General features: G+C 39.3%; 1 protein-coding gene across 1 annotated transcript in view; it reads right to left on the reverse strand.

Annotated features, from left to right (window-relative positions):
* IFT81 (intraflagellar transport 81) overlaps positions 1-21,842 on the reverse strand; it is a 64,782-nt gene extending 42,940 nt beyond the window's left edge. The window contains exons 1-11 of the mRNA XM_066370946.1: positions 21,767-21,842; positions 18,070-18,234; positions 17,452-17,555; positions 16,289-16,469; positions 15,061-15,150; positions 12,585-12,650; positions 12,166-12,276; positions 11,208-11,292; positions 5,972-6,135; positions 3,380-3,475; positions 2,035-2,181 (exon numbers count right to left, since the gene is read on the reverse strand). Of these exons, the coding sequence (XP_066227043.1) occupies positions 2,035-2,181; positions 3,380-3,475; positions 5,972-6,135; positions 11,208-11,292; positions 12,166-12,276; positions 12,585-12,650; positions 15,061-15,150; positions 16,289-16,469; positions 17,452-17,555; positions 18,070-18,213 (1,188 nt within the window). The 5' untranslated portion in view covers positions 18,214-18,234; positions 21,767-21,842. The remainder of the gene's footprint in view (positions 1-2,034; positions 2,182-3,379; positions 3,476-5,971; positions 6,136-11,207; positions 11,293-12,165; positions 12,277-12,584; positions 12,651-15,060; positions 15,151-16,288; positions 16,470-17,451; positions 17,556-18,069; positions 18,235-21,766) is intronic.
* Between the last annotated feature and the right edge of the window lie 3,602 nt (positions 21,843-25,444).

Raw genomic sequence — 25,444 nt, forward strand, 5'->3', positions numbered from 1 at the left:
ATAGCAATTAGCATCTCCTGTCAATTGGGCAGCGTTTTCCTAAGAAAATATGAAAATGCTAGAAGGTAATATGTTCTCTTATAAAGCAAAATTGCTGCATAATCTCTTTTTTCTTGGATAGCAAGGATGTCATGAAGCATGAAGCACATGAAGTTGGCTTCCAAGTGTCATTTAAAAGTATCATTTAAAATACTCCCTTTCCCTAAGCCATCTCCAAGTAATGTGGAAGGGGATGTTAAGAGCCAAAGGAGGCTCTGGCCAGTTGGCTCAGTGGTAGAGCGTCGACCTGGTGTGCAGGAGTCCCGGGTTCGATTCCTGGCCGGGTACACAGGAGAAGCGCCCATCTGCTTCTCCACCCCTCCCCCTCTCCTTCCTCTCTGTCTTTCTCTTCCCCTCCTGCAGCCGAGGCTCCATTGGAGCAAACATGGCCCGGGCACTGAGGATGGCTCTGCGGCCTCTGCCTCAGGCGCTAGAGTGGCTCTGATTGTGGCAGAGCAACGCCCCAAGATGGGCAGAGCATTGCCTCCTGGTGGGCGTGCCGGGTGGATCCCGGTCGGGCACATGCAGGAGTCTGTCTGACTGCCTCCCCGTTTCCAACTTCAGAAAAAAAAAAAAAAAAAAAAAAAAAGAGCCAAAGGAATGTTTCAATCAAATGTTGACTTCTGAAATCGACCACTTCCCCAGTAAGCTAAAAGGCTTATGGGGAGGCTACAATCAGAAGCACCACAGAAAAAAGTGTTTGGCACAGCTAAGGTTCAGGGCCAATTTGTAACAGTAGGAAGTCATTAACTTTACAAAGCCAAAAGGAGGTCTGGACAGAGCAGCTTTTCAAAGTAGCTTTTGCTGAGGCCTAGTAGCTAATATAAAATTAACAAAGCTTAAGAGGTGGTAAAGTACAAGCCATGTTCAGAAATTAAAATGTGATCTATCACTTGATTTGCTAAAAAAAAAGCTCCAAGCTGAAAATATTTTCCTTCATTTATTCATTCTTTCTTGAGCTAACTTTATGTAAAGGGGATGAGGAATTATGTTTCTGGTGCTAAGTTTAACCATCTATAAATGGCAATTATTACTTGTCCTACTAATCTCAAGAGTCTGAAAAAAGGATAAATAAAATAACAGCTGTTAAAGCACTCTTAAAAATTTCAAGTATATATAGCAATATAAGAGACAACTGTATTTTTTAAATTTGTAAGCATCTACCATGAAGTCATTTTAATGGTGTCAGTGTAACTGGTTGAACACACATTATTACAAAGTAACCTAGTAATTTTCTTAGCTCCCTGTGCAATTATATTTAAGAACAGTTGAGAATTTTTTCTTATCTATTCCTAATTATTGTTTCACTTTTATAACTTAATACTTATAATAAATCAATCCAGTATAAATCCACTTAATTAGCCTGACCGGGTGGTGACACAGTGGATAGAGCATCAGACTGGACCGTAAAGGACCCAGGTTCGAAACCCCAAGGTTGCCGGCTAGAGTGTGGGTTCATCCAGCTTGAGCACAGGCTCACCAGCTTGAGTGCAGAGTTGCTGGCTTGAGCATGGGATCATAGACAACCCCATGGTCGCTGGCTTGAGTCCAAGGTCACTGGCTTGAGCAAGGGGTCACTTGCTCTGCTGTAGCCCCCCAGTCAAGGCACATATAAGAGAGCAATCAATGAACAACTAAGGTGCCGCAATGAAGAATTGATGCTTCTCATCTCTCTCCTGTCTGTCCCTCTCTCTGTCTCTGTCACAAAAATAAATAAATAAATAAATAAATAAATAAACAAATAAATAAATAAATAAATCCACTTAATTAAGAAGCGGAAATTTGGAACATTAGCTCATAAAATCACTAAGATCTGTTTTTATACAGCAAGAATACCTTACTATTACGGCAGAGAGTTTTCAGTTTTAAATAGGCTTTATAGAAATAAGATGAACTTCCCATTATCGACATTTAAAGTAAAAAAAAGGCAAAAACATGAATGGTGTCAAACAAAGACAATGCTCGCCTCCTGGTCCTGAGACGAACTCCGCTTACCTCCTCCCCCCTCAGGACCTCCGCACCCCCGAGCCCCCGGGCCTGGCTGGTCTTCGCCGACACCTCCCTCTCCAGGCTTGCTAGCTGCTCCTTGGTCTCCTGAAGCTCTTCAGCTTTTGCTTCTTTTTTACGAGAAATGATGGATGCCTGATAAGCATTAAGTATAAATGTAAAATAAAACACATTCTTCCTATTAAATTGTGAAATTATCTATGTTTTCAGATTTTACCAAGCTGAAATTTCCATGTAAGGTTGGCTTCTCCTGGCCTAGACCAATACCTCTCATCGCCAGTAATGCATTTAGTAGGGGCATGCAATGTCTATTAAACATCAGTCAAATGGAAGACCAAAGCACTGAAAATACAGGACATATTGGCAAAGAAATAAAAATGCAACAGTAACAAAAATATTAAAATCTTGTCAAGTAATATTCAAATGCTTCTGAAAAGACAGACATTCTAGGTAAGTAAGCAGAAGCAGGCACAAGTCTATTGTTTTTCTGCATGGCGGATCTACCTTCACTGGGAGAAAACAAGAGTGCTTTATTTGCAAACCTACAAAACAGGTCGTCCCATCCAAATTCAATATACATACTTTAAAAACGAAATGTTAAAACATCTGTTATATTTGGGACCTTCTAAGAAATACAATGCGGGTTCAAAGTCACACTCCTGAGTCACTAGAATTATGCAGGTGTTGATACAATCTACCTCTGTATATGGTTGAAATCTTCCATTATAGAAACGTTTTGAAAAATTCTAATGTCCTTGAATAATGCTTTGTTACATAGCTTAGTATTTCCTGAGGTTACAGAATGCTCTTCACACTAAACTCTTGCCTGGGTTCTTTTCAGATAATCTATGGCTTTCATTTGAAGCTTTTGTCTAAAAAACATAACAACGTACATACTCCCACAATCTAATAGTTGTGGATAAAATGATAAGTGCCTGATCATGAAAATTTAATGAATTTTATTCTTGCAAACTAACTCTGAACTTGAAACAGTATATTTCTTTTAATTCATTAAAGTTTATAAATATTTTGATTCACAGAACTCAACCTTTCATTTAAACAATCAAATCCCACACTCAGATATAAACTCAAACAGCTTCTATCACCACAGTTGGCAGACGCAAAGGAAACTCAGCATTATCAGGTGTACTGTGTTTCAAACTTGAACACATGTCTTTTGTGGCTTTTTTACAAATTCCTTGTTATAATCTGGAGATTAGCAATGACAGAAGAACTTTTATTCTTCCTTCTCACTTGAACGCTATAGATAACACAGCTTGTCTGGTGTTTATGAAGATGTTCAGAGCTCAGTGCGCCAAAACGATGGTCTTACCTGTTGCCTATACAGGGAGAGCTTGCCCTCTATTGGCTCATTTCTCATTACTTTCTTTTCAATCAGCTGATTGACCTCTGTATTTATTTCATTTATCTAAAACAGCATGAAAATAAGAAAGTTTAAGTCTCTCCCTATGAATATGCAAAGTAAGGGGCAATTTCCCAAACCAAGCTTTGAATTTACAATTTTTATCAGTGATTTGATGGAACAGTTCCGTTAATGTTATGAGTGGGTTGTTATGATCACTTTTAGAAATAATTAATACTTCATGGTTCATGATAAATATTTACACAACATTATTACTTATATGGATTTAACCATTCATATGTCTAAATTATCCTAAAGCATTCAGCATGAAATATTTATACATTACTATTAAAAAAAAGACAATTTCTTGCCTGGCCTGTGGTGGCGCAGTGAATAAAGTGTCAACCTGGAACCCTGAGGTTGCCAGTTCAAAATCCTGGGCTTGCCCAGTCAAGGCACACATGGGATTGAGGCTTCCTGCCCCCCCCCCCGCGTTCTCTCTCTATCTCTCTCTAAAAATAGATAAATAAAATCTAAAAAAAGACAATTTCTTAAAATCTGAAGCTATCCCCTCACCTAGGTTGTGACTTTCAAGTCACTGTAAGTGATAAAGCAAACCCAGATGGGCATTCCCCAGAGGTTTTATAAAGAATTCATGAACCTAGCTGAGAGGTGACATGGATGACATCTGAAAACCTTCCTGTTCTAATCATCTGTGGGTCTAACATAGCTGTCATTTATCATACTCATTAATCTAAACCTTTTCCAATGTAAAAAAGCAAACAAACAAACAAACCTGAATAAAGCCAATAGAAGCATATAGTCCCTTAATAAATAATAATAATAAAAATTACATGGCTTTCAGTATATCTGTCTTTTGAAAAGACGAGAGTTCTCCTATTAAATTCTAATTTATGACTTCAAATTTGAGCCAAACTCTATTTAATTTATGACATTAAATTTGAGCCAAATTTGCCTGACCAGGTGGTGGCGCAGTGGATAGAGCGTCAGACTGGAATGCGGAGGACCCAGGTTCAAGACCCTAAGGTCGCCAGTTTGAGCACGGGCTCATCTGGTTTGAGCAAAGCTCACCAGCTTGGATCCAAGGTCGCTGGCTCGAACAAGGGGTTACTCGGTCTGCTGAAGGCCCACGGTCAAGGCACATATGAGAGGGCAATCAATGAACAACTAAGGTGTTGCAACAAAAAACTGATTATTGATGCTTCTCATCTCTCTTCATTCCTGTCTGTCTGTCCCTATCTATCCCTCTCTCTGACTCTGTAAAAAAAAAAAAAAAAAATTGAGCCAAATTTGACTTGGACCTCTTTCTATAAGTAAATTAAAAGAATAAAATGATCAGAATTATGTATTTAATTGTAGTGGTTATTAAGCACATTAAGAGATTAGCATGTCAAAACCATTCAATTTTTATCATATTTGTTATTTTTTTAAAATAAACATCAAATTAGTATTTTATTTCTACCAAGCAAAAGTGTTATGATACCATGTTTCAATGAGCATTACAAGAAAGTTTAGTGATTGCAAAGCTGGCATAAAAGGCTAATAAATACAGTGTGTCCGTAAAGTCATGGTGCACTTTTGACCGGTCACAGGAAAGCAACAAAAGACAATAGAAATGTGAAATCTGCACCAAATAAAAGGAAAACCCTCCCAGTTTCTGTAGGATGATGTGGCAGCATGTGCACATGCGCAGATGAATGACGTAACACCGTGTATACAGCGGAGCAGCCCATAGCCATGCCAGTCGAGATGTGGACGGTACAGAGAAAAGTTCAGTGTGTTCTGTGGCTCGCTAAATTTGAATCCGTGACCAAAGTGCAACGTGAATATCGGCGTGTTTATAACGAAGCGCCACCACATAGGAATAACATTACTTGGCGGGATAAGCAGTTGAAGGAAACCAGCAGTTTGATGGAGAAACCCCATTCTGGTAGGTCATCAGTCAGTGATGAGTCTGTAGAGGCTATACGGGATAGCTACCTAAGGAGCACTAAAAAATCTGTGTGTGAGCCCACATCGAACTGCACTGAATAGGTATGAAACTGGGAGAGTTTTCCTTTTATTTGGTGCAGATTTCACATATCTATCGTCTTTTGTTGCTTTCCTGTGACCGGTCAAAAGTGCACCATGACTTTACGGACACACTGTACATTAGCTTTAAATATAAAATTGTTATAACATTATTCTTGGAAATAAAAATTAATGATATTTAAAATTTGCCATCTAATTATTATGAATACATTATATTACATTCATATATTATATATTATGAATACATAAACCTATGAGTCTATCATATACATTAATTTATATCCCAGTTACTTAGTTTCCTAACCAGTTGACTAGTTTTTATAACATCATGTATATTAAGTAACAGCATTATATGCTATAATTCCTCATAAAGAGCAACCTCTCATAGAGTTATCAACTCTTACTGCAGGTTAGTTTAAGAGCTGAGAGTAGGACACTATAGAAAGCAAATTTTCACAGGACTAAGGATGAGATAAAATTAGGAGCTATAAAAAGATAATTCTTACTTACTTTCGATTCAAGTTCAAGAAGATCAGAATGGCCCATAGCCGGCTCTGACACCACTTTTTGTAAAAAATGCAATTCTTTTTTCTTGTTCTCTAATTCTTTAGGAAATTTTTCATTTACTATATATGAATTAAACTTTATCTCCTCCTCTAGCCTCTTCATTAAACCTTTGAAAATAAAATAAATAAATATTCAGCCCAAGAGAATAGGTATGATGATATTATGTACATTTTAAAAATATAAAACCTGGCCTGATCAGGCAGTGGCGCAGTGAATAGAATGTTGGACTGGGATGCAGAGGAACCAGGTTCAAGACCCCAAGGTCGCCAGCTTGAGCGCAGGCTCATCTGGTTTGAGCAAAGCTCACCAGCTTGGACCCAAGGTCGCTGGCTTGAGCAAGGGGTTACTCAGTCTGTTGAAGGCCCACGGTCAAGGCACATATGAGAAAGCAATCAATGAATTACTAAGGTGTCACAACAAAAAACTGATGATTGATGCTTCTCATCTCTCTTCGCTCTTGTCTGTCCCTACCTATCCCTCTGTCTCTGTAATTAAAAGAAAAAAATATATAAAACCTGTATAATAGAGCATATCTGTCAAAACACCTAGTAAAGCACTCTGTATACTATTATATCTGTGCATAATATATAGTGCCATACAAGACTGGCTATTGATGTCATTTCATGTTAGAATAATAAAAAAGGACAGTTTACATGGAAAAAAAAATGTTTAAACAATTAAGTACATAGAAGAAGACATAGGTACTCAACTCAGGGACCTGGGTTTTAAAGAGCATTTTATGAATTTGACTCCAATGGCAAGAGAAGTGAAGGCAAAAATTAATGAATGGGACTACATCAGACTAAGAAGTTTTTGCTCAGCAAGAGAAACTGATAACAAAATAAACAGAAAGCCAACTAAATGGGAAATGATTTTTTCAAACGACAGCTCAGATAAGGGCCTAATATCCAAAATATACAAACAACTCATAAAACTCAACAACAAACAAACAAACAATCCAATAAAAAAATGGGAAGAGGATATGAATAGACACTTCTCCCAGGAAGAAATACAAATGGCCAACAGATATATGAAAAGATGCTCATCTTCTTTAGCTATTAGAGAAATGCAAATCAAAACGGCAATGAGATACCACCTCACACCTGTTCGATTAGCTGTTATTAGCAAGTCAGGTAACAGCAAATGTTGGAGAGGCTGTGGAGAAAAAGGAACCCTCATACACTGTTGGTGGGAATGTAAAGTAGTACAACCATTATGGAAGAAAGTATGGTGGTTCCTCAAAAAACTGAAAATAGAACTACCTTATGACCCAGCAATCCCTCTACTGGGTATATATCCCCAAAACTCAGAAACATTGATACGTAAAGACACATGCAGCCCCATGTTTATTGCAGCATTGTTCACAGTGGCCAGGACATGGAAACAACCAAAAAGCCCATCAATAGATGACTGGATAAAGAAGATGTGGCACATATACACTATGGAATACTACTCAGCCATAAGAAATGATGACATCGGAACATTTACAGCAAAATGGTGGGATCTTGATAACATGATACGAAGCGAAATAAGTAAATCAGAAAAAAACAGGAACTGTATTATTCCATACGTAGGTGGGACATAATAGTGAAACTAAGAGACATTTATAAGAGTGTGGTGGTTACGGGGGGGAGGGGGGAATGGGAGAGGGATAGGGGGTGGGGAGGGGCACAAAGAGGGCAAGATAGAAGGTGACAGAGGACAATCTGACTTTGGGTGGTGGGTATGCAACATAATTGAACGACAAGATAACCTGGACTTGTTATCTTTGAATATATGTATCCTGATTTATTGATGTCACCCCATTAAAAAAATAAAATTATATTAAAAAAAAAAAATGTTTAAATATAGTACCGTATTTTTCGCTCCATAAGATGCACCTGACCATAAGACGCACCCTGGATTTTAAGGAGGAAAATAAGGAAAAAAATATTCCGAACCAAATGATGTGTTAAAATATTTAATAAAATACCATATTTTTCGCTCCATAAGATGCACGGGCATTTTCCTCTCCACTTTTTTTGGGGAAAAAGTGCATCTTATGGAGCGAAAAATACAGTGATTGCAGGAAAAATTATATGATCTTTCCAAATTACCACCTAACACTTTTATATTCAAAAACAAACAAACAAGCAAACAAACAAAACCCAACAACATTTGCAGAAAAAGGGCAGATAGAGTGTGGGGGATAATAGTCAACAGTGTCAAGATAACGGAGGATGGGGCCAGATGGGTACTTGGGGCACCGGGGAACCACTCTGTAGAGTAGTGGTCCCCAACCTTTTTTGGGCCGCGGACGGGTTTAATGCCAGAAAATATTTTCACGGACCGGCCTTTAGGGTGGGATGAATAAATATATCACGTGACCGAGACAAGCGTCAAGAGTGAGTCTTAGACGGATGTAACAGAGGGAATCTGGTCATTTTAAAAAAAATAAAACATCGTTCAGACTTAAATAAAAATAAAACGGAAATAATGTAAGTTATTTATTCTTTCTCTGAGGACTGGTACCAAATGGCCATGGACCGGTACCGGTCCGCGGCCCAGGGGTTGGGGACCACTGCTGTAGAGTGCATCATTTTCCCATCAAGCTGTTATATATCCAAAACTGGTGCAGAATGGTATTGAATGGAAACTGTGGGTGAAAAGAAAACAAACAAACAAAAAAAGCCAGATATATTGTTGGCTCACATTCTGCATTCTAAGTAAGAAATCCAAGAACCGAATGAGAACACAAATGAAACCCAGGCTCTTTCTTCTATATGTGACTATTCACTCTTTTTCTTTAGTAACACTTCTGTGGCAGTTCATAGTTCTATTCTATTATTCACAAGTGGTAATACATTACAATTTGTCAGCTTCAAAGCAGAGAACACATCACTAAAAGTGCATGTTAAAATAAAAAAAAAAGAAATTATTACATTTATAAGTGTTTTCCATTTTCCATGTTTGGTAGTTTTGATTTTGTAAAGTATTAGTATACAGTTAAGAGGTAACTTAAATTATATTTTTAAGGTTTAACAGTTTACTTATTTTAGTAGAGTGCACAAATATACACACACACAGACTTTCAGTGAATAATGGTTTTGTTATAAATTCCCAGCCTAGAGAGCTTTTAAAAGTTTATTTCAGATCTTTCCATTACACATTTACAAATTCTGGCTTGACTTTTTAAAACATTGGATTTCCGGTTTAAGTAATCTACGTACATAGGTTGCATAATAAACCTGGCCTGAAGCCTTAAAATTATTTTTAGTTCTGTTGTGCTAACCGTATATTAACATGTAAAAATTTATTATTGGTAAATTCACAAGTTTTCCATTAATCCCTACTACCTCCCCCCCTTTTTAGGGACTGGAGAAAGAGAGGGAAGAGAAAGTGTTTAATGAATCACACTCTAATTATGCAGTCATTCCTATGTGGTTTCTGATGAAATCTACATCCTGGCTTCTCTGGCTAATAGAACACCAGTTTTTCCATTGTCAAGTTCTTAAATATACTGCATGTAATCACAGATGTAAGGAATCAAAGTCTGAAATGTTTTAAAAGATTTAAAATTCTTAAATATTACTTTCTATATTTAAAAAACGTTTCTAATTCTAGAAAACATAAACTAATCTATTGTGACAGCAAGCAGTTCACCAGTGTTCTGGGAACAGGTGGGCGGGTAGAGGGGGCCGGGCAAGACATTACAAAGCGGCACAAGGAAACATTTGGGGTAATGGATGTATCTGTACATATAAAATGTAAGATACTTTCCAATTAAAAAAAACAATTGAAATTGGAATGAATGTGTGTCTAGAATTAAGGAAATACGTATTATCTCTTTCTAACAGTTTTATTGAGATATAATTTACATGCCATAAAATTTATCCATTAGTGTACAATCCAATGATGTTTAGTATATTTACAGAGTTCTGCAACCATTGGCACAATTTTAGAACACTTTATCAGCTCAAAAAGAAGCCTCTATATCCATTAGTAGTTACTTCCTTTTCCTCCTCCCCTAAGCTGTCTGTCCTCTGTGACAATCCCCAACCACAGGCAATCACTAATTCGATTTCTATCCTTATGGATTCGCTTTTATTGGACATTTTACACAAATGGGGTCATATGATCTGTGGTCTTTGTGACTCATTTCTTTCCCTCATCATGTTTTTGAGGTTTATAGTTATATCAATACTTTATTCCTTTCATTGTTGAATAACATCCCACTGTATGGATGGACCACCTTTTGTTTATTCATTTTTCAGTTTATGGACAGTTGGGTTGCTTCTGCCTTTTAGTTATTACGAATAATGCTGCCATGAACATTTGTATACAGGTTTTTGTGTGGACATATGTTCTCTTGGGTAGATATTTAGAAGTGAAATTGCTGGATCATATGGTAATTTTATGCTTAACATTTTGAGGAACTGCCAAACTATTTTCCAAAAATGCTGCATTTTATATTCCTACCAGCAATGTATGAGGGTTCTAATTTCTCTACATTCTCACCAACACTTGTTATTGTCTTTTCTTATTATAGCCATTCTATGCTTTATATGTTAAGAGTGTAATATTTCAAAGAGTACCACAGAAAAATGAATTAACCTTCTAACAGCTGGATGTTTACATCGGAATATTTTCCCAATACCAATGGGAGCTCTGTCCTGCCCTTACAGTTTCTGTGGTGTCCCTTCTGATGAACAGAAACATTTTTAAAATGCATCAGATGGGTTCAGTGGTGTAATCTGCGATATTAAAACAATATATCCTCTATGTAAAGCTAATGTGACAACAGAGATACCTACACATCATTAGCACAACCCCCAAAATGTGAAAAACACTCAGTTTTAAGGGCCCAGCATTTTACTTTGTCTTTACAGCCCTGGCTTTAAAACAACGGTTCACATTTTTCCCATCCAACCCTTTTAGAACACCCACCCTAAGCACTTCATATACTCACAGACTACACAATGGTTTCCATGACCTTCATCCTCTGACAAAACCCTGGGAAGGAATATAAAAACCCAGGTGACAACTTAAAGATGTCTGCATCAGGGTCCTCCTGACTCATTAGCTAGGAAATGACACTCCCAATGCCAAGAGAGCACAAGATGGTAATTCTCACTTGTTGACTGCTCTGAGGAAGACTCCGGTGTAAACACTCCCTGCTCATCTAACCATTGCCACTTACTCTCAGGCTTTGCATCTGCTGCCGCATAGCGCATGCTCTTCAGCTGGTTTTGGACTCTCTGCAGTCTCTGCACCGCATGAAACAGCTTTAAAACAGAATTAGACCCATTACTTACTTGGTCTATTCAAACCCACTGCTCATATTAAGAAATGAAAAATACAAGTCCCACATAATTCTTGGGATAGAAAAGGGAACAAATAATAAGAGCTAAGAAAAGTACTCTGTTAAATCCCTAATAAAAATGGTCTTGTTATAACATGGTCTTCTTAACTTTATAACCTTTAAGGAATGCAAGCACTCTCACCAGTGACAACTCAGAATCACAGGTCGATGCTAAGTAACCATGCAGGCCGGCCAATGCCGCTTACTGCTGTAGGGGAGCTACCACAATGCCAAACCAGTTCTAACAGAGCCAGACACCTAGCTGCCCGCTTAGAAGGAAATGGAGTTGATCTGAGCTATACTTTTAATACATGAGTCTTCTCAGTTTAAAGAACTTGTAACAAAACAAAAGTAGTATTTTCTGGCCAAATTATTTGTCTAAAAATGTGGATTGTGGGTGTTTTTGAGCCTTTTCATGATTTGCTTACTTACAAGTAGAGTGAAGTACAGGATACTGTGATCAGTGGAACAGAAAGGATGTTATCATAAGCCCCAGAATCTCAGGACACCCTTGAGAGAGTCTAGAAGTTTTATCAACAGTTAACCTTACTGCTTAACATTAGAATGACTATGCTGTAGTGTTGGAACATCATGATTTCAGCATATATACTGAGTACAGAACCCAAAAGGTGGTACTGTTGCTGCTGTTGGCACCACAAAATACTCTTAAAGGAGTATTCCATTATGTTCACAAAGGGGAATGCGACCTTTTAAAATTCTTCTTTCTTTACATTTGATTTAGCAAAAGGAACTACTTCTTTCATCATGAGAATATAAACTTTTATTATGGGGATACCTGATTCTTTTGTTCCTGTTTCTGTTGTGCAAGAAATTCTTCCCTCTCTTTTTCAACTCGAAGTTGGCTTGCTATTTGAAGCATCCGTTGATGATTCTGAACTGTCTCCACCTACAGTAAGGGAGTAAGTAGTACATGGTACTGTCAGGTTGAAGAAACAAGCAGGTCACGTGACCCAGACATCCACTGATCATTTCCTTTTAGTAAACAGTACTCCCTAGAGATGACAGTCAAGTTGAGGAGTCCAGGTCCTTAAAGGTTTTGGGCTCCTGCCTAGGGAGATTCCCTTTCAGTCAGAGTTCTTTGAGTCCGTCCTCAGATGTAAACCCATGCCTTGCTTAATCTTTATTTGCATTCCTAAGTCTTTGCAAGTGCTTAACACTTGGGGCCAAAGTCTTACATGCTAATTCTTGCCTTACCCTTTTCTTCAACCGCTCCACTCTCTTAATGAGCTGATCCTTCTCTTCCTCCATCGCACTGATATCCTAAAAGGTAGTCAAAAAGATATTATAATAAGAAAAAAGTATTCTTTGTAGAATTCAAATAAGGTTTTTATATGATTACATCTCTATCATTTTCATCAGTTATAACCAGGGCACTAAGGAACAAAGATCTCGTTGGGATGAAAGACATTTCTGTTCTATAAAGAGCACCCCCAGGGTTCTTTGTGCCCAGTGATTTATTTGGCAGCTCGGTATTCATCTAGGAAAGCAACTAAAACAGGTTGGAACATGGCAAGGTAAAGCTGCCAGCCAGCCAGCACACTTGTGTTCTGATTCCAAATATGGGCACATGATTTTTCAGAAATCTTCTATAATGGCAAGTGTGCAGGTCTAAAAACATGAACAACAGCTGCTGACACCCCATCTGCTCTGCTAAATACCAAACTATATATTCTGCCGATATTCCATCAAAATTCTTTTTAAGGCTGTGGTGTTTTCAAGACATAACTCTGTGTCTGGTTTTGTCAATTAACAAATTCCCTTCCTAAAAATAAAGACTTCAAAAAATAAAGCACCTTCCTTTTAACCAGCTCCATGATATTTTCTAAAGAAAACAGACAAATCCTTCCTAAACCTAAAATATTAATAGCCTAACTAGCACAGTAATACTAAAAGTAAAACTACGCACGGTAGTCAGTACTGACAGGATTTGAGGAAACAGGTACCTTACTCACTCGGGGTGACAACGTATTAAAGAACAATATCAAAAGTCTTAAAATATATGTATATACCTTCTAGCCCAGTAATTCCACCTCCAGGAATTTGTCCTAATAACATATGTATGAAAGGTCACTGACTTCTCTATAAAGATTCTCACAGTTGCTAATTATACCTAAAATTTAAAAGTGACCCAAATGTCTAAGGACTATTAAACAAACTATGCTATTATACAATGAAAGTCATTAAAAATTCTGCAGAATGTAGCCTGGTCTGTGGTGGCTCAGTGGATAAACTGTCGACCTGGAACACCGAGGTCACCAGTTCAAAACTGGGCTTGCTGGTCAAGGCACATACAACAAGCAACCAATGAACAGCTAGCGTAAAGCAACTACTTCTCGTTCCCTACCCTCCTCTCTCTGTAAAATCAATAAATAAAATCTTAAAAAAAAATTCTGCAGAATGTTTAATGACATGAGAAAACAAATCCATGAAAGTGAAATCAGCAAGTATTTGAGGAAAGAACTTATATGCCTGGTAAGAATGTAAAGTATTTTTTGGAGAGTATTAAATAACATGTATCAAAAGTCCTAAAATTTTCATGTTTTAATAAGTAATTCCATTTATGGAAATTTATCCTAAGGAAATGATAACAAATATGCAAAAGTAAATTTATGTAGAAGCCCAAGGTTGCTGGCTTGAACTCAAGGTCACTGGCTTAAGCAAGAAATCACTGGCTTGGCTTGAGCCCTCCACTCACCCCCCTCCACCGTCAATCAATGAAAAACTAAAAAATGTGACCCAACTCAGAGTTGATGCTACTCATCTTTCTAAATAAATAAATAAATAAATAAATAAATAAAGGAACTCACTGTGAATTTACCATGGCCTCATCAATTTCTTCCATAGAGCCTGACCAGGCGGTGCAGTGAATAGAGCATCAGACTGGGATGTGGAGGACCCAGGTTCAAGACCCCAAAGTCACCAGCTTGAGCACGGGCTCAATTGGTTTGAGCAAGGCTCACCAGCTTGAGCCCAAGGTCGCTGGTTCAAGCAAGAGGTCACTCGTTCTGCTGTAGCCCCCCGGTCAAGGCACATATGAGAAATCAATCAATGAACAATGAAGGAATCACAATGAAGAATTGATGTTTCTCATCTCTCTCCCTTCATGTCTGTCTGTCCCTATCTGTCCCTCTCTCTGACTCTCTCTGTCTCTCCCACACACACAAAAAAATTTCTTCCATAGAGAACTAGCCTAACAAAGGTCCTACAAAAGAAAATCTGTGTTTTGCTATCACTAGTTTCCAAGTAGTCTTTCTTTTTTCAGTGAGAGAGAGAGAGAGACAGACAGACAGGAGAGGAGAGAGATTAAGAAGCATCAACTCATAGTTGTAACACTTTAGTTGTTCATTGATTGCTTTCTAATATGTGCCTTGACCAGGAAGCTCCAGCCGAGCCAGTTGACCCCTTGTTCAAGCCAGAGACCTTTGGGCCCAAGCCAGTGACCTTGGGTCCAAGCTGGTGAGCTTTGTTCAAACCAGATGAGCCCGCGCTCAAGCTGGCGACCTCAGGGTCTCGAACCTGGGTCCTCCGCATCCCAGTCTGATGCTCTATCCACTGCGCCACCACCTGGTCAGGCTCCATGTAGTCTTAAGTCTCATAATTAACTAAAAATAAGAATACTCAACCTAATGTTATTCAAATTAAAACTACTGTTATCTGTTCTTTTCTTTACCCTTCTTATTTCTGCTGTGGAAAATCCAGATGTCTTAAGCTGCTCACATTCTTTATGCAGAGTTTTGAAGGCTTCCATCAACTCTTCATACTGAAAGAACAAGTCAAAAAATTATCAACTAATGACTACATCCAGTAGGATTTTCTTAATCAGGTTACCTATAAACTTATGGTGATTACTTAAATGTATCAAAAATACATCTTTAAACATTCATATAAGACAGAAAAAAGCAGGCCTGTAAAATCTGGTTAGTAAATACTTGTCCTGCTTCCTCTCTAGTACCTGTCCTCCCTCACACTCTGTCTTCTAGCTATGCTGGTCCTCTTTCAGCGCCTGGTACAATCCATGCTCTTGTCTCCACTTTACAGACCCTATTCCCTCAGAGAATATTGTATGACTCCCCTCATCCCTAACCTGGATAGCTCCCATGCATCCTTCAGGGCTCGGCATAGCTACCATTGCCCTCATGGAAGACTTCTCTAGCCCTACATCAGAGTATCATGACATCAGCGTAGACATCATGTGAAATGATAATTGTCTAGTTAACCATCTGTCTTCCTCCATTCGACAGTGAGAACCAGGAGGGTAAGAACTATATCCATCACGTACACATCTGTATCCGTGGGGCCCAGCAGTGCGCACATAACTCATATAGGAGTTCAATAAAGAGTAGATGAATGAACAAAAAACAATCAAACTTACTCAAATTCCTGGCTCTTTCTCTACTTTCTGCTGGACTGGAAAGTCCTCTGAGACTGTAAGCCTAGCTTTGTTGCCCATTCACAATCGTTCAGGGGCTTACACATCTCAATTTGCCTGGAATAGTGTCAATTTATACCTTTTGTCCTGGTAATTATTATGACCGTCCCTTTCTGATTTGGATGATAAACTGTATAGTCACCTAACTGATGAGCAAAGCAGCCTGTAGTCCCAAGCCCAGGATCCAATTCACCCACAATTCTTAAGTAATAAATTATGCTACAATCATTACTTTCATTGTTTTTTTTTCCTATCCACAGAGCCCTATCACTGAATGGTATTTGTGTGTAAATGTCAGTATTTTAATACATGATTGCAGGTGAACACTAGCTAGTAACTGTTTCACCTTTTGGCCTCACCTAAAAATACAGAGAGCAAATAAACTAAGGAGAGATGAACATGTATTTAAACATGTGCACCTTGAAATCCATTACAGGGAGTTTTAAAATACTATTTATGTATTGAATACCTGTTTATTGGTATCAGCCACAGTTTCATCCTGAAGAAACTCACTTGGTACCTCAAGTTTTATTAAAAAACGAGCTAAATATGCTCTTTTCTTCAGTTCATTAGTCCTCTGAAGAAGCCAGTGAAGCACAGGGTAAATTACAGGTTTACTTCCAATCACCAGACCCTGACGAAAGGTACTCCTATAAAAAGAAAACACAAACATGCACATATACACACACAGATTTGTAATTAAACCCTGAAAAGAGAAAACATTTCCTCAAAATCTGATTTACAATGTCCTGATTGCTTTTCATGACAATTTTATTATACTAAAATTTTTTTTTCTATTTACTGATTTTAGAGAGAGAGCAGAAGAAAGGGAGAGAAAGAGAAATATCAATTTGTTGTTCCACTTATTTATGCATTCATTGGTTGACTCTTGTATGTGCCCTGACCAGGGTTCAAACCTGCAACCTTGGTGTACTGGGACAACACTAACCAACTGAGCTAAAGGGCAAGGGTTCCATGACAATTAAAAAAAAGATAAAACCAAGGCTATTCTAAAGTCAGTTCTGTACATTAACAATAAAAATAAAATTAGGCCTTTAATATATCACTGGAACATATGGAAAGGTTGTGTTGGAACCATTAACTGGTATAATCAGCCTTAATAACTTACTGTTTTTATCTAGGATGGCCGATAGATGATAAAATAGAACAGTGGATTTGCCTGACTTTTTGATTAGGAGAAAAAACTGACCCACTTAAGACTTCTGCATGACAAAATAACATTGAAAATTCAAGATTATTTTGAAATTCAGTGATGTTTCTGAGGCCACTGACTAAGGGAGACCAGGCATGAAAGTTGGGCTATTAAAGCATAGTTTAAGGAAAGCTACATGTAATAAAATTAAATAAATTTAAGAAATAAAGTTTCTCTGAATTAAAAAAAGAAAGAAAGAAGGAAGGGAGGGAGGGAAGTAGGAGGGAGGGAAAGAGGGAGGGAGGGAGAAAGGGAAGAAGGAAGGAAAGAAGGAGAGAAGGAAGGAAGGAAGGAAGGAAGGAAGGAAGGAAGGAAGGAAGGAAGGAAGGAAGGAAGGAAGGGAGGGAGGGAGGGAGGGAGGAAAGAAGGGAGGAAGGAAGGAAGGAAGGCAAGCAAGCAACACACAATCAGATTCTTACATGTCTGTGGCATTTCCTGGAGGTTTATATTTAAGGATACCAAGGAGGGTCAACATCCGTTTGGCTGTCTGCTCTGGCATCTCCTCTCTGATATCAACAACTTGCTAACAAATAAAGAAATGAGAAAAATATGCTATTGTTGTATATCTAACAAAGAACGATAAGTAAACTCACAAAATTGTTCTGCTAGAGCATAACGGGCACAACGGTCTCTTAATAAAGCAGATTAAATATGGAGATCCCCAGATTCCAAGTGAAGGTGCATTATAAATCAGAGCAGGATTCACATTAAGAATGTCAAGCATAAAAAGCCTCCAGGGCAGAGACGTGAGCTAATCTGCAATATAATAAAACCTTTTGTAACAGCATTTTTATTCCTGGGCCAAATCTATTTATGTTTGGAAGTAGAAAAACATCTTCTAAATATAATTTAATTTTTGAGTTAACATAGATACCTTAAAGATCATTTACTACTATTTTACAAGCATAAGGTTTATAAACTAAGGCATCATGAAAATAAAAGTCCAAAGAGGGTAAATAATTTGCCCAAGACAGATATTCAGAGGCAGAACTGGCTTTCCTGACACCCTTTCTATCACAGAGAAGGAGAAAACTTACCTTTGGGTCAATCTCAGCCAGTACATCATTGAGAACTTGTAATAGTTGCATTGGCTCCAGGGAATCAAATGTGATTAAATTATAGTTCTTCCTAAAAGGTTCCTTATTGAGATTGTCCACAATGAATTTTATTTGATCACTCATAATCAGGTCTTATAACTTAAACTAAAGAGTAAAAATAGAGAAAAAATTTGCTCAATTCTGATAACAAAAGTTCTGGAAAAAAAATTAGTATTAAGATCATCAGAAGTAGGCATGAAAAGCATAATTCTACATTTTGTTGAAAGAAATTAGCGGGAAGACTTTATTAAGATTGCTAAGTATAAACTGTTAATATTTAATGCCAAATGTTTTCGTATATGCATCTTGTGTGATGGTAGTCATTTGAGTTAACATGGACAAATGAATAATAACCCACCCCACCCCACCCCCTGGCCACACACACACACATTAACATCTTTTCCATTTAGTTCTACAACTTCTACCCAGGAATAAAAACTTGTTAGACTGCAGACATATTTCTAATTTTTTAAAATTAGTAGCCCATGTTTTAAAATTGGGAGATATTTTTACATTCAAATTAAGATTTCCAGTATCTCTTGAAAATCAGATCTGGCAAGCCTGGGCCCACATTTCTGCATGGCCACCCCCAAAGGAAGCTGAGTAGAAGCTGCAGGCTTTAGCCTGGGTATGCTTTCTTTGGTTTGCTTTGGTTTCTGCCACCAAGCAGTCTTCATGCACTGATGTTCTGGGCTTGGCCCTTTAGGCTTTGCCTCTGTCACCACCATTGAGTAACTCAGGCCTTCATTTCCTTGGCCTTCAATAACACAACAGCCTCATGTTTTCTGGTCTCTACCTCTCCCGTTCCTAATCTTCTGTAGCCTTCTCATTGTCCACAAAATAAACTCCAAACTTAATGGATTTAGAGATACTTTAACATCTAGCTCAATTTAGCCTTTCCCAACTGTATTTCCAAATTGTTACTTTTCACCCTTTCAAACTTGAGCAGACTGAAGTGGTCACTCCCTACTTGTTCCACCTTACCTTCAGTTAATGATGTTTTCTTTGCCTCTAAGGGCTGTTCTCCTTTTCTCTCTCTCCAGAGGTACAAATCCTAATGATTTCCCAAGCCTTACTCTCTGATGGCCAATTCCTCTAGGAAATCCTTACACCACCCACCATACTACCCATCACGCTCTGCATCAGAGTAACAGCGCTGCCCACCAAGCTGACCACACCTTCATCCGCACTGCTGTCCTTGAGTCACTTTTCTATTTTGTGATAGTCACCTATGTACAGTTTCTCTTCTCTGCTAAACTGTGAATTCCATGAGGACCTCTCTGTGACTAATTCCACCTTTGAATACCCACTGCATCTAAAACACTGCTTCCACTAGACTGAATGAATTTGATCAGAGGCCCAAGGCCAGAAAAAAACAAACAAAAAAACATATCGAATATCTGATTATTTAATTGCTGAAACAGCTTTACCAAGGTTCCTAGTGTCTCCTGCTTGCAGACATCACTTGTTTAAAATGGGAAGTAGTACAAATTTGGCAAGCAGGCAGGCAGGCAATTTTTTAAACTAGTGATTTTTAAAAACAAATTTTAAAATGAACTGCTAGAAAAAGAAATAAAGAATTACTTCAGTGCTCTCTAATAGTTTTTAACCATAAAATGGATAGATGGTATTTTACCATCTATCTAAGACATTAGTTAGGACAGCATGCATCATGTTCTGAAAAAGGTTTCTTTTCTTTCTTTCTTTTTTTTCTTTGCTAGTAGAGACAGACAGAAAGGGAGAGAGATGAGAAGCATCAACTCATAGCTGTGTCACTTTAGTTGTTCATTGACTGCTTCTCACACATGCCTTGAGGTAGGGGGGGTGGGAAGGCCTCTGCCAGTGAACCCTTGCTCAAGCCATCAACCTTTGAGCTCAAACCAGCAACCACGGGGTCATGTCTATGATCCCATGCTCAAGCTGGTGAGCCTGTGCTCAAGTCAAATGAGCCTGCTCAAGCCAGCGGAGTTTTGGACATGAGTCCTCAGTGTCCCAGGTCCAGACCCCATCAGGTTAGGTTTCTTAAATGGGGTGGGTGGAGCTGGATATTTAGAAAACATCAAAATGAGAAAAGACATTCTACAGTGTGTCCGTAAAGTCATGGTGCACTTTTGACCAGTCACAGGAAAGCAACAAAAGACGACAGAAATGTGAAATCTGCACCAAATAAAAGGAAAACTCTCCCAGTTTTATACCTATTCAGTGCAGTTCGATGTGGGCTCATGCACAGGTTTTTTAGGGCTCCTTAGGTAGCTATCCAGTATACCCTCTACAGACTCATCACTGACTGATGGCCTACCAGAACGGGGTTTCTCCACCAAACTGCCAGTTTGCTTCAACTGCTTATCCCACCGAGTAATGTTATTCCTATGTGGTGGCGCTTCCTTATAAACGCGCTGATATTCACGTTGCACTTTGGTCACAGATTTGAATTTAGCAAGCCACAGAGCACACTGAACTTTCCTCTGTACCATCCACATCTCGACTGGCATGAATGTGGGCTGCTCCACTGTATACACGGTGTTACGTCATTATCTGTGCATGTGCACATGCTGCCACATCATCCTACAGAAACTGGGAGAATTTTCCTTTTATTTGGTGCAGAATTCACATTTCTATTGTCTTTTGTTGCTTTCCTGTGACCGGTCAAAAGTGCACCATGACTTTATGGACACACTGTATTTCTCCATAATTATGATAAAATTATGAGTAAATGATTATTATTAAGAGTAAGTCAAAAAACAGTAGGAAGAATAACCAATGTGGTTTATAAATTTGAGGTTTTAAGCTGTAAAAAGAAAAGCTTTACATAAATTATATAAAAATTCATGTTGGCAATGCAAATTTTCCAATGTTAAAAGTATTTTAAGTGAAAGTCCATGTCATAACTTTCACACACACGTTTAATTTCCAATGATTTCGAAATTAAATATATGCAATATTTATAACACACACATAGATATTTTTCCCTTTTGGAAAACAATAAAAAAAAAGACCCTTGAAAAATGTTATGAGGACAGTAGAAGAAAACTAGTTGGGTTTCCCTACTAGTTGCCCAGCAGCTTTCAGATGGTCACCCACTAAGGACAAAGATGCGCTGAACTGGTAGATTGTCTATGCCCAGTGGGCTCTGTGTTCTAAAATTAGCAAAAGCAATTACTGTCCCTTTTCCAGCCGAAGGCTGCCACACTAATTCGTAAGCACTTACCCTCATAAGAACCCGAGGGGCTGGGGTGAGGGCAGAAATTAAAACCAGGACATGCGTTTATCTGGCACAACTAGAGACAAGACAGACAGCACGGCGCCCTGGTCTCAGGCTGGCACGAGCACTGGCCAGCAACCTTGCAGGATTCCCCAAAATAGTGTCCCCCCTCCCCGACCCCCGGGCTCGGGAGAGGGGAAGGGACCCCTACATCCGACCCGAGCACCTCGGGGCTCCCAGACGACTCATTCTGCGGGGGAGCGGCCTCCACCACGGCGCGGCCACGCAGGACTGACGGCCCAGGATGATGGGACTTAACTGCTACGACCCCCTCACTTGCGAGATGCAGCCTTGGGGAGGGAGGGGGGACGGGGAGGGAGTTCTCTCCTATCTTGGGGTTCGGGGAAGTTTCAGACCGCGGGTTGCCGACGTTACCTCAAATTCTCCTCACGAAACCACTTTCCCCCACCCCCAGCTGGTATCCGGGCTGTCGTGGGATCCTAGAGACAAGCTCCTTGGCAACGGTTGCTAGACCGTGTCACGTCACTTCCGGCGGGTGCGGGCGGGCGCGTTTCCGGGGGGACCCCCGGCGCGGGCGCTGCGGCCCAAGCTCTGCAGGGTCAAGGGCGAAGGGGTGCGGGGCGCACGTGCCAAGTCAAGTCACAGGTTCTGAGCCACTGCGGACACCCTCGAGAATTTCGGGTTGTTACCGCGGCAGTACACTAGCGCGAACGTTCTGCAGTTTGCAGTTGACAACATACTCTATCCATGGAAACATGGGGGACAACTTCTCTGCTTGAGGCAGGGTCAGAGATATTTGAACTGCGGAAGCATTTGGCCCCAGCTTCAAATTTAGGTTTTTGACATAATCTCCAAATGAGTCTTACAGTCTAGCAGGATTAAAAGAAGACACATTCATCATAGCGGTTTCAGCTTCTTTGTCACATTATCTAGGTCACATAGCCTGTTCTGGGAATTAAATTTTTTAGAATCCAGTAATTTTTATTTTAATATGCTGAGAGCCGGGGTGGGCTGGGGTAGGGGGATGGGGAAAGGAAATGGCTGAAGGCTCTTTTGACTTCTAAAAGCCTCTTTATAGGCACCTGCAGAAATGAAAGAGGTTCTCTTGACAGTCTTCATGGAGTTCATATCCTATCAAGTAGGCTGAAGGAAGATCTTCGTGCCAGATCACAGACAGGCCAGGAAATCTGCTGGAACAGAGACCCATTGCTCTAACTGGCTTGGGGGAGACTTTAGTTGGTGAATGGTATTTTGAACCTCCCCTTTCATTAGTGATGTCAGTGAAGAAAACTAGAAAAAAACCCCGAAATTCCTCATACCCTGTAAACTTAGTTGCATCTTGGAAGAAACCAACTACAGATTTAGCATCAGCCTTACAAACAAATTCCATGTTAGGTATTCCTCTATGCCCCACACTGTGCTGGCTGCTGGAGGCAGTCAGTGGAGGGTAGGCATCACCTGGCGCCTGTGGTGGTGGAGCTGACAGTCTAGTGTCGGAAGAGAGACAAGTGAATGGGCCACACCCATACAACTATGATAAATGCTATAATAAAAGGACTCAATGATGGGGGAGCCCAGATGAAAGGTCCCAAGTTTATATGGGGCTGAAAGGACTGTGCTATCAGGAAAGTTTCCATCAAACAAAGTGTTTAAAGATCAGTAATCAGCCAAACCCAAAAGGGGAGAGTTTATCAGACAGAAGGACAGAACACTCCCAAGGCGTGTCCATTCTGGCTGTCTTCTGACTGTTGAACTACCAAGCAAAAGCACTTGGAGAGATCCTACGAGTGGTCCTAGCTCACAGATACTCATCGCCAGGACGAGGCAACGTGTAAAACCTTTAAAAGTTAAACAACTTAAATAATTCTGGGAGAAACAATAAAAGGGTATGTTAGGAGATTCTCCTAACTGCCTAGATTTGAATCCTGGATCTGCCATCATGTGGTCTCACCTCTCTCAGCTTTCCTGATCTATAAACTGTGGCTATAATAATACCTGCCTCAAAAGGGTTGATGTGAAGATCGACCTGATACAGGTAAAGTGCTTAGAACAATACCTGACACTGAAAGAGCTAAAAGCATTTTACCTTTTTTCCCTTCTTTAAAAAAAGTGAAATGGTTAGGTTTGCTCCTTCCATAGAGTCTGCAGATGTGGGCTATACAAAGGTAAGAGTGGGTTATCTGGTAGTTCTTAGTTTCTCCTCTGCCTGTTGCTTCTATTATTGGAACACTGTACTTTTCGGTTATGAGAATGCAATCCTGTGTAACTTCAAGTAAGCAATGGAATCTACTCTTTGCTCTCAGACTTGAATTGATTTTATGCTTAATGTCTTTGCTCTGGAACACAGAAAAGAATTTGAAGCCACTCAGCTTGAGATACTGAGAAGCATATATTCCAACTGGAAGCAAAACAGAGACATGGATAGGTCTGCCCATATTGGGTCCCTGCCCATCTACAGGGCTCAGATACAGGCCAAAGGAAGGCCTGCTACCACCCCCTGACTCATTCAAGGTAAAAAAAATTCTATGAGCGGTCCAAGAAGAAGTCAGCAACAGTTTCATAACAGTGAAGGCATTGCTGATTATATCCCAAGTTAAGCCATCCATTTGAAGACCTTTTCTTCCTTAGATGCTGTATTGAGTATTCCTTGTAAAACCCTTCTTGGCTGAACTATATTTGACATTTTTAATAGGTGAAGGGAAGTCCCAGTCATATGAGACAGCCTTTTGGAAAGATTGCTACTCCTCCCCTATCTCTTTTTGTTTAATAGGTTTGTTAAGATATAATTCACATACATAGGATTCACCCAGTTAAAGTATACAATTCAGTTGTTTTTAGCATATTCACAATGTTATGTGACCATCACCACTATCTAATTTCAGAACATTTGTGTTACTCCCCAAAAGAAACGCTGTTCCCTCTCTCTAGCCATCATCTCCCAGTTTGCAATAAAAATAAACAAAAAAATCTCACTTCCCAGCCTCTGGCAACCACTAATCCGTTTTTCTTCTCTATGGATTTGCCTTTTCTGGAAATTTCCTATAAATGGAATCATAAAATATGTGGCTCTTTGTATCTGGCTTCTTTCACTTAGTAGAATGTTTTCAAGGTTCATCCATGTTGTAGCATGGATCAGGACTTTATTTCTTTTTCTGGCTGAATAATATTTCATTGTATGGATTTTTGTTCATCCATTTATCTGTTGATAGAAATTTGGATTGCTTCCACTTTTGGCTGTAACGAATAATGGACATTTGTGTACAAACCTCCACTCGCTCAAGCGCTTCCGTTGGTTAAGTCAGGTGAGTGGGGAATGTGCGTCAGGGACATAGGTAAGTAGGAGGGTCTCCATTCATTCTTGGGTTTTTCTTTCAATTTTTGTTAATTTTGTTCTCTTCAGTGCTCATGACTGTAGACTACAGGGCCGAAGATATGTATTCTTTAGCGGTTTTTGGTTGTAACAACAGGCTGTTGTTGAAACCTATGCTATGGAAGCACTAAAATGTCCAATCTGCTTCTCACCCAAAGCCCTCTGACAAGAAAATGATGTTATGAGGAAGTTTCCTTTAAACGTTCACTGGCCTCCAGTGGAGGCCAGGGTGGGATGAGGTGGGAGGAGGGGAGAGAAACTGAAAGCTTCCCTTTCAAACTCCCTTATTTAACTCTAGACCCCGGTCGGGCGCATGCGGGAGTCTGTCTGACTGTCTCTCCCCATTTCCGGCTTCAGAAAAATACAGAAAAAAAAAAAAAAAAGCTGGACAGACAAAATGAGCCTATACTTATTGTGGGCAGTATCTGTTATTGCAAGAAACATCCACTGTTGTGAACCTCTGCCCTGATTATTCAGAGAAGAAAAAATAACTCCTAGTAAGGTGTATTTTTTGAGACTCAGTTTAGTATAGGATAAAAAATAAGGAGAGGAGTCATTGTTTCATGCAATTGTGAAGACCAAGGATATTACTAACTTCAGGTATGGCTTGATCTAGGAGTTCAGTACTGTCATCTTGTCATTCTTTCTGCCTTTATCTCTCCGCTTCTCATCCCCACTTTCCTCTGAATGGGCTGCTAGCAGCAAAAGGGTTACATCCTTCC

This window comes from Saccopteryx leptura, chromosome 2 (genome assembly GCF_036850995.1).
Source record: "Saccopteryx leptura isolate mSacLep1 chromosome 2, mSacLep1_pri_phased_curated, whole genome shotgun sequence".
Taxonomy (NCBI): domain Eukaryota; kingdom Metazoa; phylum Chordata; class Mammalia; order Chiroptera; family Emballonuridae; genus Saccopteryx; species Saccopteryx leptura.